This window comes from Myxine glutinosa, chromosome 9 (genome assembly GCF_964187855.1).
Source record: "Myxine glutinosa chromosome 9, kmMyxGlut1.1, whole genome shotgun sequence".
Taxonomy (NCBI): domain Eukaryota; kingdom Metazoa; phylum Chordata; class Myxini; order Myxiniformes; family Myxinidae; genus Myxine; species Myxine glutinosa.
In genome coordinates this window covers 130,714,826-130,727,448 of record NC_136269.1, presented here as the reverse complement: position 1 = coordinate 130,727,448, position 12,623 = coordinate 130,714,826, and the positions used below count along the sequence as shown (strand labels likewise).

General features: G+C 44.1%; 1 protein-coding gene and 1 long non-coding RNA gene across 6 annotated transcripts in view; both read left to right on the top strand.

The window, feature by feature from the left end:
- The window catches only part of FOXN3 (forkhead box N3), a 183,109-nt gene that overhangs the window by 18,159 nt on the left and 152,327 nt on the right, over positions 1–12,623 (top strand). For 4 of the 5 annotated variants that reach the window (XM_078784937.1, XM_078784936.1, XM_078784938.1 and 1 more), the window contains one exon: positions 4,441–4,569. In XM_078784937.1, coding sequence (XP_078641063.1) covers positions 4,441–4,569 — 129 coding nt within the window. Of the gene's footprint in view, positions 1–369; positions 393–4,440; positions 4,570–12,623 lie in introns of those variants that run through there. The other variant, XM_078784940.1, reaches the window with a different exon arrangement.
- On the top strand, positions 4,695–12,317 carry LOC144893670 (uncharacterized). The gene is made up of 2 exons (XR_013624611.1): positions 4,695–6,101; positions 10,526–12,317. It is a non-coding gene; the product is annotated as an uncharacterized LOC144893670 (long non-coding RNA).

The window sequence follows — 12,623 nt, the reverse complement described above, 5'->3', positions numbered from 1 at the left end:
AGGGTAGGGGAGGGGAGGGGGGAAATGGAGGGGGAGCGGGAGGGAGGGGGAGGAGGGAAGGGAGGGGAGGGATATAGATGGTTACTGGCAATTGATCACATCCACAAATGATGTAATCCACACAATTTATGTACTTTACATAACGTTAATAGGAATACATGGCCGTGTAGATGGGAAATACAGTTTGTTTGAAATAAATCACAAATATCAGATGAAAGTGAAAAAAAACCTATGTGGTGTGAATGGCAATGTTCCTCGCTGAAATGTGAAAAAACTGAATTACGTGCGAATGCAGAACTATGAGATTATGGCGGCAAAGTTGGAACATCACGTGATCGCTCTGCGACCAGCTGAGAATCCGTGTATAATGTTCCTCGCTGAAATGCGCTGAGGTAAATATGAATAAAAAATTCGATATATTTTCACTTTTACGTTTTGGCTAACTCGCTCGCGAACCTGACGAAGATCCTGAGCAAGGATCGCTACGTTATGCTAACGCTACGTTAGCTACGCTACGTTACGCTACATTCGCTACATTATGGCTAAAAATATGGATCTAAAGAAGAAAGAAAAAAAAACCTATGTGGTGTGAATGGCATTGTTCCTCGCTGAAATGTGAAAAAACTGAATTACGTGCGAACGCATAACTGTAAGATTATGGCGGCAAAGTTGGAACATCACGTGATCACTCTGAGCGAATCAGCACGCTGCTCTGCCATTCCGGTCATAATATTCCTCGCTGCAATGCGCTGAGGTAAAAATATGGTTAAAAAATATTATGAAATAAATTTTTAGCTCGACCATGTTCGTACCAGGCTCAATGGCCATGTTTGTGCCAAATATCAAGTTCGTGAGCCTCTCCGTTTAGGAGTCTATCGGTAACATTACACACACACACACACACACACACACAAACTGTGTTTTATATATACTAGGGCATGCCCGTACTATATCTATATCTAAAATTATATCCCCCCCCTCTATTTACATGAAATGGTTTGGTCCAAAGCGAACGGCTTGCGAGTACGGTGACAATCCCCCCCCTCTATTTACATGAAATGGTTTGGTCCAAAGCGAACGGCTTGCGGAGTTTGGTAAAGAAATCGCCATAGCGTGCACAAATGCGCAGGAAAGCGAAAGAATCGCAAATTAGTTTTAATTAGTTTTAAAACATAGTTTAACGCCAACATAGCGGCAACATAGTTTGCCAACGTGAAATAAATGAATACGCTCTCAAAGGTGCCGTCCGAGGCAGAGTCTGTTCGCCACGTTCGGCACACGTGATAACTCGCTGCTCTCTGATTGGTTGAATCGTTTTTTGGACATAGCTCGGTAACTACTTGTCCGATTAATATGAAACCTTGAAAAGGCACATCCTCGGGTCCCCAGCAATATACCTGGCAAGTTTAAAGTATATCGGACCCGTGGTTGTCGAGAAACAGCGGTCACAGACAAACATACAAACATACAAACATACACACACACAGAGATTAGTGGAATTATAGATAGATAGATAAACATGTTTTTTGTTCCTATTGCAGAGTTCTTTAGAATGAGCCATTCCTCAAATTTTTCCATTGAGCCGTTTCGGAGATACAGAGGGGCAAAGTTGAGGGTGTTTTACAAGATGGCGCCCATATCACGTGACCGATGACGTCATAATTAGCATTTAAAAATTATACGAGCCTAGCCGATCATTTGATGAAAATTTCCTGTCAATCCGACCAGCAGTTGCTGAGAAACTTAATTATGAAGTTTTCGGAGGTGCAAAATAGGGTGGAAGAATAATAATAAGAAAAACTCTAGTAGTAACAAGCATTCTGAGTATTGCGCTGCAATACATGTCCCCTACCGGCAGTCTGTCGTCCGGAAAACTGTTGGGGAAATTACCAAGGGTTATTTACCCACAGTTTCTGAATCGTTCCCAATCGCTAATTACCTCAGGACGGGCTCCGGCTCACCTGTGATTCGCACTCGGGACTTCGATTTATTCACCTTGCAGACAGGTCAGCAGAAGCACGAGAAAAGAAGTTGTTGATGAAGAACCTTTCGAGTCGCTAAATATCAGTAATTTATTATATTTTCCGGTTCACGATCAATGATCGATGTATATATATGTTGCTCGGCTTGGCTCCGCCCCTCCGGAAAGCGCGCGCTGTGTCATGCTGTTGACGTTCGCGAGACGAGGCTGAGGGCGCAAGAGATATCCTTTTTATTTATTTAATATTTTCGTTTAATTAACGATATCTACCAAACCACGTGCCCTATCGCAAATTCCAAAAGGACATTTTAGTAGATTGACATGCTGAACAGATCTGTGAAGTTTTCCCTCGATTGGATCAAAAATGAGGGAGGAGCTCGGTTTTAAAGGTTCATGCTTAAAAACGTCATAACTCTGAAACCATGTGATGCATGACGTCATGCTCGCTGACTCTTTTGTTCATCATGGGTATGCGATTCCGCCTGCAAAGTTTGGCCTCGTTCTGTTCAGCCGTTGCAGAGAAAAAGGGGTTTTTGTGTTTTCACGAAAAACAATATGGCGGCCGAACCACGTGACCTGTGACGTCATAATTACCATTAAAATATTCTACAGACCGAGTCACTCATATGGTGAAAATTTGATCTCAATCGGTCCTATTATTGCAGAGAAATTGGTTTTTAAAGGAAATTAAAACTTAAAATGGCACTGAGTTAAGGATCATCAGAATTATTAGAATTCCCAAAGTTCAAAGTGCCATAACTCTGTCAAAAATGATCGAAACGTCGTGAAGTTCGACCTCGATCTGTAACTTATCATGAGGAAACCATGTGCCAAGTTTGAAATCATTAGCATTAAGCGTTTAGAAATAAAGTCCGGAAAACTGTTGTTTGCGTGACGGACTGACGGACTGACGGACTGACTGACTGACGGATGGAGGGACGGAGTGCAAACCTATAGTCCCCTCCGGTGTACACCGGTAGGGGACTAATCATAGGTTACTCTCCATTTCATGGAGAGTAAACCTAATAACTTCCCTTACTGTAGAGCTGACCCTTAGCTCTGGCCCCAAAGTGTTTTGAGGGCACGTTGGTCGTTGCTGCCAGTGTAGCTGCTTGTGTGGGACGTGCCCCGATAATGGCGCCGAACCCTGCGTCAGAAAATGCCCAGGCGTGAGCAGGCACTCAACCAGCCCTTCCTCGCTTCCACCACCAAGTGCAACGTGGCCCCAGCTCCCCCGAAAGACACCACAGTCCAACAACACCCCCCTCCTCCAACGTTGCAAAAACTCCACAATGCTCCGAAGGTTCTCTGCACGAGTGCGCACGAGAGGAGCAACCGTCCGCCACGCAGCCAGGACCAAAAGAGAGAGAAACAAAGATGGTGAGACAGCGTCTTTTTCCCTTCAGCTCTCAAATGTTCGATCGCTGACGTCACACTCTGTCCAATCACCGAGTGCTACTCAATCATCCCATCGTGCCTCCACCAATCACGAAGGCCGCAAGTGGGAACTGCACTGCCGCGAGTGGGAACTAGGCCTCCTGTGCAGTCCACGTCTCTCGCCGCTGAGTGTGAAGTCAGCAGGCCGCGCCAGTTCCACTCGCCCCCGCTCGTCAATTAATTCCCCTCGTGCAGGAGCGCTATGAACTCCGACTACTCGCCGTGAACTCCCGAAGCAGAGCGAGATATCAAATCGTGACCGTTCACCGCCAAAGCTTGAAGATGCGAGGAAGTCAAGAGGGACAGCCAAGAGCAGGAAATGTCGGAGCGTTCTTTTATACTCAAGGCTCTGACATCATCCGTGCCTGCTCCACCAATCCCATAATCCCATCTTAGCAGTCCTTGCTCGAACCAAGTCCTGACCAATCGCTGCTCTTTGGGGCATGGCCTTACGGCCCTGCCTGCTTGATGTGGCGATGTCGTGGCTGACAGTGCCAGTGGTATTGTTCAATGTCCTGTTTCCGGTTGGTTTTATTTAGTGTTTTAAATGCGTGATTTCCTGGCTATGTGTGTGTGCTGCTGGTGTCATAAGGAACAGAGGAAAAATAACAGAGGCCATTACATACGGGGGATTAATTACCCATAATCCCTAACTAATTAACATAACCCCACCCCTCGTGATGGGAACGAAGATATGCTCTTACACAACATACGGTCTACCGGATCCCTACTTATGATACATGGGGTTTCTTCTTCTACACGACAATCGGAGCACACTACCTATACAATTCTACCTTGACTAAGATATTGCCTACTTCCTCCCCCCCCCCCCCCCCCCCCCAACAAACATAACAATACTATTGCCTTTGACTAATTAAAAAAATTAATGTTTGGTCTCGACTCTACATGTACTTTATACAACAACAACAAAAAATAATCATATTTAATGACTGAATGAAAATGTGTTGATTAATTAATTATCAAGATTGGATTTCCTTTAAATATGTCTCTACTTTATCCAGGAAAGAAAAGCAACATGAAGGACCATCCGGACTATGTTCCATCCATTTTCCCCCATGTCATCCAATCTGACTCGCCAAGGAAGAGGAAGTTGGATCGATTCTACCGTGCACAAAAAAGGAAGAAGAGAGGTTAGCTAAAATCTACCAACCGTTGAATGGGATGATAGTAATGCTTCGGCATGAACTTTGCCAGAGGTGGTATTGTGTAATGCATTGATGTAAACTGCATACCATTACCTTAATGACATACATCTACATGTATTTTAATATAATCGTATGTCTATGTTGAATATAAATGATGATGTACGTGTAAGCAGGGAGTAGGAGAACCATGGGAAAATAATTTACAAAAGTCGTACCAAAGTTTAGCTGTAACTCATAACGTGCGTGCAATGGCTATTGTTTTCTCCTTTGTCAATATGGCGGTCACGTATCCAAGCAAAATCACGTGATTGTGACGTCACGCCGACCCCGAGAATGTCCCTGGGCTCACCTGGTAGAACAAGGGAATCACTGGTACGTATGCATCACAAACAAAATATGTAATGGAGAATAAAGTAAATACCTATTTTGGAGGGCAAACCTCTGATTTGTTTTAATGCCGTAAACAAACATTAGTCCATTGCAGGTAGGTGATTGATGTTGTAGTCAAGATTCATCAAAATCGTGAGTAGAGTTTCGGTGTAAGGTGTTCTATGAACTCTAGTTAGGGTACCACATGCCTTTCAGGCTGTTATTAGGGATCCAATCCTTCCATGATGGATATCTATTGTTTTTGCTCAGATATTATTGGTTCACGAGTTATCAAACAGAGTGACCACGATATTCGTCATGGGTGTGTGTTTGTCTGTCTGTCCGCAGCATAACTACCCGATGATATCATCCGGTCTTGATGATACTTGGGTGGGAGGTTGATAACATGATCTAGTTGTGTCCTGCCTAGAGTGGGCGTATTGCGCCCATTGTGGGCAGAGCGACGCCCGAAAAAGATGTCTTTTTAGGGGGTAATCGAGTTCAAGCTACATCTTCTCCGATGGAGTTGGTGGAATCTGACAGGGGGTTTCGGTATTTGGTTAGGCCAATGTCATGTGTCCAGCCCCACAGAGCTCGATTTTTCATTTTCGCCCCAAGGTCAAGGTCACAAGGTCACGAAATTTAGAAAAGTCGATTTTTGATGGTTTTATTACATTGTTCGCTTCCTGATAGGGTGAAATGTCATACATGATCTTATATTATCACATACATCATGAAATACAAGTTTTCCAACAAATTTCAGAATCTTCGACCTTTGACCTTTGAAGGTCACAAAGGCCAAATATTTAAAGTTGTCGGAATCTAACCGAATTTTCGGTTTTGTGTCGCTAACTAACCTCATAACTGATTATACATTATTTTCTATCTCATTTCAAGGTCAGTAACCTTCGTTTTGACATTTCCAGGCCAGTACCACACACAATTACGTACAGCTGGCTCTTAAAGGCCTGCGCATGCAGCGCATTGGGGCCCTTTGTAAATAGGCATGTACACCACATGTCGGGGGCCGATACCTGCCACATGGGCCCCCGACCCCCCAGTCCGGGCCTGTTTCGGGTTATAGTCCATCCTTTGTCATTGAATACCGCTCGCTCGTGAACCATCGTCGTCCCCTGAATTATTATTAGGTTTACTCTCCATGAAATGGAGAGTAACCTATTATTACTGCTAGAGTTTTTCTTATTATTCTTCCACCCTATTTTGCACCTCCGAAAACTTCATAATTAAGTTTCTCAGCAACCGCTGGTCGGATTGACAGGAAATTTTCATCAAATGATCGGCTAGGCTCGTATAATTTTTTAATGCTAATGATGACGTCATAGGTCACGTGGTATGGGCGCCATCTTGTAAAACACCTTCAACTTTGCCCCTCTGTATCTCCGAAACGGCTCAATGGAAAAATTTGAGGAATGGCTCATTCTAAAGAACTCTGCAATGGGAACAAAAAACATGTGTATTGAGTATATCAAAAATGCTAACGTTAAGAGGTTAGAATTCGTCAAACACAGTTTTTCTCCCCCGAAAAAGAGATTTTTCCCCCAGATGCTTAGTTAAAAAAAACTCAGAATGCGAACATTTTCGAAGTCATACGTCACATGGTTCGGCCGCCATCTTGTTTTCCGTGAAAAAACACAAAAAACCCTTTTTCTCCGCAACGGCTGAACGGATCGAGCCCAAACTTGGCATGCGTATTCGGATACCCATGACAAACAAAAAAGTCAGCGAGCACGACGTCATCCGACACGTGGTTTCAGAGTTATGACGTTTTCAAATCTCAAACTAGAAATGGAATCACCTCCATAATTTGTGGAGGTATCGAGTGGAAACTTTACACAAATGTTCCTCATGGGGGGATGTTTAATCGTTACTTGAGACGTTTTTTTAAGTCACATGGTTTGGCCGCAATAAATAATGGAAGTTAAATTTTAAAAAGCTTGTAACTCTTGAACCACTGCATGGATCGACTTGAATTTTTAATGCAATGTAGCTCTCATCAGGTGGAACAAGTGTACAAAATTTCAAGATGATTGGATGTACGGTCGCGAAGCTAAAGTCTTTATTGTTGAAAGAAGAAGAAACACACCATTTTGTCCTCCCAGGCCACGACATCATCCGACATCAGTGCGATTGCCATTTTCAGTTTTAATTTCCTTTAAAAAACATTTTCTCTGCAATAATAGGGCCGATTGAGATAAAATTTTCACCATAGGAGGGACTCGGTCTGTAGAATATTTTAATGGTAATTATGACGTCGCAGGTCACGTGGTTCGGCCGCCATCTTGTTTTTCGTGAAAACACGAAAACCCCTTTTTCTCTGCAACGGCTGAACAGATCGAGGCCAAACTTTGCACGCAGAATCGCATGCCCATGACGAACAAAAAAGTCAAAGAGGGCGACGTCATCCGACACATGGTTGCAGAGTTATGACGGTTTAAAGCATGAACCTTTAAAACGTAGCTCCTCCCTCATTTTTGATCCAATCGAGGAGAAACTTCACAGGTCTGTTCAGCATGTCAGTCTACTAAAATGTCATTTTAGAATTTGCGATAGGTCACGTGGTTTGGCAGATATCGTTAATTAAACGATTTTTTAAAAAAAAATGGATATCTCTTGAATCGCTTTATTGATCGACGTGAAACTTCATACTGTAGTAGAAGTCATGAAGAGTAACAAGTGTGCAAAATTTCAAGATGATTGGATGTACGGTCGCGAAGCTATAAGTCTTTATTGTTCAAAGAAGAAGAAACACACCATTTTGTCTTTCCATAACGTGCTCACGATAACGCGATCTCCCGCGGTCATTTGAACTTCAAAAAAAATTATAATTGCAGATTTGTCAATAGATGAGGCATATTAACAAACAAATGAAACAGATTTGCTCAAATTCTGACTATTTTTAACTCGATCGTATTTCACTGAAAGTAATGAGGGACTGAAGAAGAAGATGTCCATCCAGGACGTCATCATTATAACGCGATCTCCCGCGGTCATTTCAACCTCCAAAAAAATTATAATTGTAGATTTGTCAATAGCTGAGGCATATTAACAAACGAATGAAACAGATTTGCTCAAATTCTGACTATTTTGACTTGTTCTCAAACTCAAATGGCAGTTCTAGCGCGGAACGCGCCGCCGGTAATATATGATAATTTATGCAGCACGACATGGTCATCACGGGGAACAAGGCGCCTTTGCGGCGCAAAACGGCTCTCTCAGGGTCAAACTCGGTATCGTTGTCAGCGCACGGTTAAGCCCTGCAAGAAAAAGTTTATTTTGTAAAAATCGAGCCACGCGTTCAAAATATATGACTGGTTATGTTCGCCAGCACGTCTCTGATCGAATCGGCTCGAGTTAAAACAAACACGTCCGTTGTCGGGTCCGTCTGAGACAACCATTGGGCCTAGAATGCTGGGACTGGTCTCGTTGGATAGGCCTGGATCAGATCTAGAAACGCTGGAAGCTGCACCTCTCTGTGATAATCTTGTGGACCGCGAGAAGAGATCGTGCGACACCATCGCAACTGCTTCCAGCACTTCCGCATTTGACCATTTCATGAACACCATACGCCCCGCCCATCAAAGCGCGTACGTAATACACGAAAATACAGTGGCCCATTTGCGCTGGCCGCCACCATATATATGTCTGACCTTGCAACCTGCATATCTTGAAAAATAAGCGTGTGTGTGTGTAGGGGGTGTGTGTGTGTGCGTGTGGGGGGAGGGGTCTGCGGGTGTTTGTTTGTGTGTGCATGTGTGTTAGGGTTGGGGGGGGGGGTGGGGGGATGTGTGCATGTGTTTGTGTGTGTGTGTTAGGGGTGGGGGGGGGGGGGATGTGTGTGTGTTTGTGTGTGTGTGTGTGTGTTGGGGGTTGGGGGTGGGGGGGATGTGTGCATGTGTGTGTGTTAGGGGTGGGGGGATATGTGTGTGTGTGTGTGTGTGTGTGTGTGTGTTGGGGGTGGGGGTGGGAGGACGTGTGCATGTGTTTGTGTGTGTGTATGTGTGTGTATGTGGGTGGGGGGTAGGGGGAATGTGTGTGTGTGTGGGGATGTGTGTGTGTGTGGGGGGAGGGGGGGTGTGGGGGTGTGTGTCAGGGGATGTGTGTGTGGGATGTGTCTTGGGGGGTGGGGGGAGGGGGTTGTGCATTTGTCTGGATATGTCTGTGCGTGTGGGGGGAGGTGTGTGCGCGTGTTTGTGTGTGTGTGTGTGTGTGGATACGTGTGTGTGTGTGTGTGTGTGTGTGTGTGTGTGTGTGTGTGTGTGTGTGTGTGCGTGGTGTATGTGTGTGTGTGTGTGTAGGGGGGATGTGTGTGTGTGTGGGGGTGGAGGGATGTGTGTGTGTAGGTGGGGGGGGGGGGGGGGGTTGGTGTGTGGTGTGTGTGTGTGTGTGTTTGGGGGGAGGGGTGTGGGTGGGGGTAGGGGGGATGTGTGTGTGTATGTGTGTGTGTTGTGTGTGTGTGTGTTGGGGGTGGGGGGATGTATGCGTGTGTTTGTGTGTGTGTGTTAGGGGTGGGGGGATATGTGTGTGTGTGTGTGTGTGTGTAGGTGGGGGGGGGGGTTGGTGTGTGTGTGTGTGTGTGTGTGTGTGTTTAGAGGGGTGTGCGTATGGGGGGAGGGGTGTGGTGGGGGTAGGGGGGATGTGTGCATGTGTTTGTGTGTGTTAGGGGTGGGGGGATTTGTGTGTGCATGTGTGTGTGTGTGTTGGGGTGGGGGACGGTGTAGAGATGTGTGCGTGTGTTTGTGTGTGTGTGTGTGTGTGTGTGTATGTGGGGTGGAAGGGGATGTGCGTTTGTGTGGATATGTGTGGGTGTGTGGAGGGAGGGGTGTGGGGGTGTTTGTGTGTGGGGTGGATATGTGTGTTTGTGTGTGGGGTGTGGATGTGTGTGTGTGTGTGTGTGTGTGTGTGTGTGTGTGTGTGTGTGTGTGTGTGTGTTGGGGGTGGGTGTGTGTGTGTGTGTGTAGGGGGGATGTGTGTGTTTGTGGGGGTGGAGGGATGTGTGTGTGTAGGTGGGGGTAGGTGGGATGTGTGTATGTGTTGTGTGTGTGTGTGTGTGTTGTGTGTGTGTATGTGTGTGTGTGTGTGGTGTGTGTGTGTGTGTGTGTAGGGGGGATGTGTGTGTGCACGGTGGGGGGAGGGATTGTGTGTGTGTGTGGGGGGAGGGATGTTGTGTGTGTGTGGGGGGGGAGGGATGTGTGGGTGTGGGTGTGGGTGTGTGTGTGTGTGTGTGTGTGTGTGTGTGTGTGTGTGTGTGTTTGAGGGGTGTGCATGTGGGGGGAGGGGGGGTGTGGGTGTGTGTGTGGGTGGGGGTAGGGGGTGTGGGTGTGTGAGGTGTGTGTGTGTTGTGTGTGTGTGTGTGTGTGTGTGTGTGTGTGTGTGTGTGTGTGTGTCGGGGTTGTATCCAAGGGGGTTGTGTCAAAGCATTCAATGAAAGTGGGGTTGTATCACAAGTGGGGTTGTATCAAAAGTGGGGGTTGTATCAACAGTGGGGTTGCATCAAAAGTGGGTGCGAGTAAACCGGTCATCACTGCCAGCAGTTTTAAAGTGGCAGTTCTAGTTATTATTATTCTGTATCTAGCTTTTATTACTTGGAAACTCAAAGATTTTTAAAGTATGTTGGCCAGTTGCGTTTGTTATTCTGTCTGTTTGTTGTTTGTCAACCGGCCTACAGGTCACAATTCTAAACCGATCGTCATGAAACTTCACCAAGTGTAGAGTCGTCACAATTGAGAAGCCTATTTATTTTGAGGTCAAAGGTCATCTATGTCATCAAAAGTCATAGGTCAAATTTCTAAAATCGCCATTTTTCATCCGATTGACTTGGAAACTGAACAGCATTTGTATATTGAGTCAATAAATACAGAAACCAACTATTTTTGAGGTCAAAAGGTCAAAGGTCAAACTTCCAAAATCATCAATTTTCATCCGATTGACTTGAAAATAGAACAGCATTTGCATATCGAGTCACTAAATAGGGAAACCAACTATTTTAGAGGTCGAGTCAAAGGTCAAGGTAAATCTTCCAAAATCCTCAATTTTCATCTGAAAAACCGTCAATTTTCGTCCGATTGAATTAATAATTGAACAGCATTTGCATATCGAGTCACTAAATAGGAAGCCAACTATCTTTGAGGTCAAAAGGTCAAAGGTCAACTCTAGGTCAAACTTCCAAAACTTCAATTTTCATCTGAATAATCATAAATTTTCATCTCATTGACTTGAAAATTTAACAGCATTTCCATAGCGCCTCACTGAATTGGAAACCAACTATTTTGAGGTCAAAAGGTCAAAGGTCAACTCAAGGTGAAACTTCCAAAATCATTAATTTTCATCTGAAAAATCATCTTTTCATCCTATTAACCCGAGCTATGATCAAGATTTCAATTTTAATCTTGATGAAATGGACAATTTGATGGATCAATGGCAACCTTTTTTAGGGGGGGGGGGGGGTGGATTTTGCAAGTATCGTGCTCTGCATGATGTTGTCTTCTTATTCTGTACGTTTGTCTGTCTGTCTGTTTGTCACTCGCCTACAGGTCACAAATCTAAACCGATCGTCATGAAGCTTCACCAAGTTGCAGAGGTCGTCACAATTGAGAAGCTTATTGATTTTCAGGTCAAAGGTTATCTGGAGGTCAAATTTCTAAAATCACCATTTTTCATCCGATTGACCTGAAAATTGAACAGCATTTGTATATTGAGTCATTAAATTGGTAAAACAAATTTTTTTGAGGTCAAAAGGTCAAAGGTCAACTCAAGGCCAATCTTCCAAAATCATCAATTTTCATCTGAAAAATCATCAATTTTCATCCGATTGACTTGAAAATTTAACAGCATTTCCATAGCGCTTCACTGAATTGGGAAACCAACTATTCAAAGGTCAACTCAATGTCAAACTTCTAAAATCATCAATTTTCATCTGAAAAATCATCACTTTTCATCCTATTGACCCGAGCTATGATCAAGATTGTCAATTTGAATCTTGATGAAATGGACAATTTGATGGATCAATGACAACCTTTTTGGGGGAGGAGGGGAGGGCAGGGGTGGATTTTGCAAGTATCGTGTTCTGCATGACATCTTCTTGTTTTTTAAATTCGCTTTTAAATTCATTTTCTCTGCAACCATTGGTCCGATTGACACAAAATTTTCACCATGGTGTGCCTCTACTTGTGTGGATTTTTTTTGTGATAATTATGACATAGGTCACAAGGCATGGGCACCATATTGAAAAAACAGAAAGACTATGGAACTCTATAATCTCTGAAACCGCTCTGTGAATAAGATTGAAACATGGCTCATTGTAAAGTATTCCGGATGGGGAATAAATGTTGTTAACTATGATGTCATCAGTGCCTTTATTATGATGTCATAATTCAACAAGTACAACGCTTTATCCGATCAGATTGAAATTTATTGAGCGTGCTCTACGCAACAATATGAGAGAATGTAAATCTATGATTTCATAGGTCGCGTGGTTTGGCAGCCATGTTGGATTGAACGTAAAAACTTTTAAAATAATCTTCTGAATGGCTGACCAGATTGATGCAAATCTTCAGCCACACAAATCAACTGGACTTGGGGAGTATAGGGTGTAATTTTTAACCTCATACATCACATGATCTGGCAGCCATTCTTTTTTTAAAGACTAAACC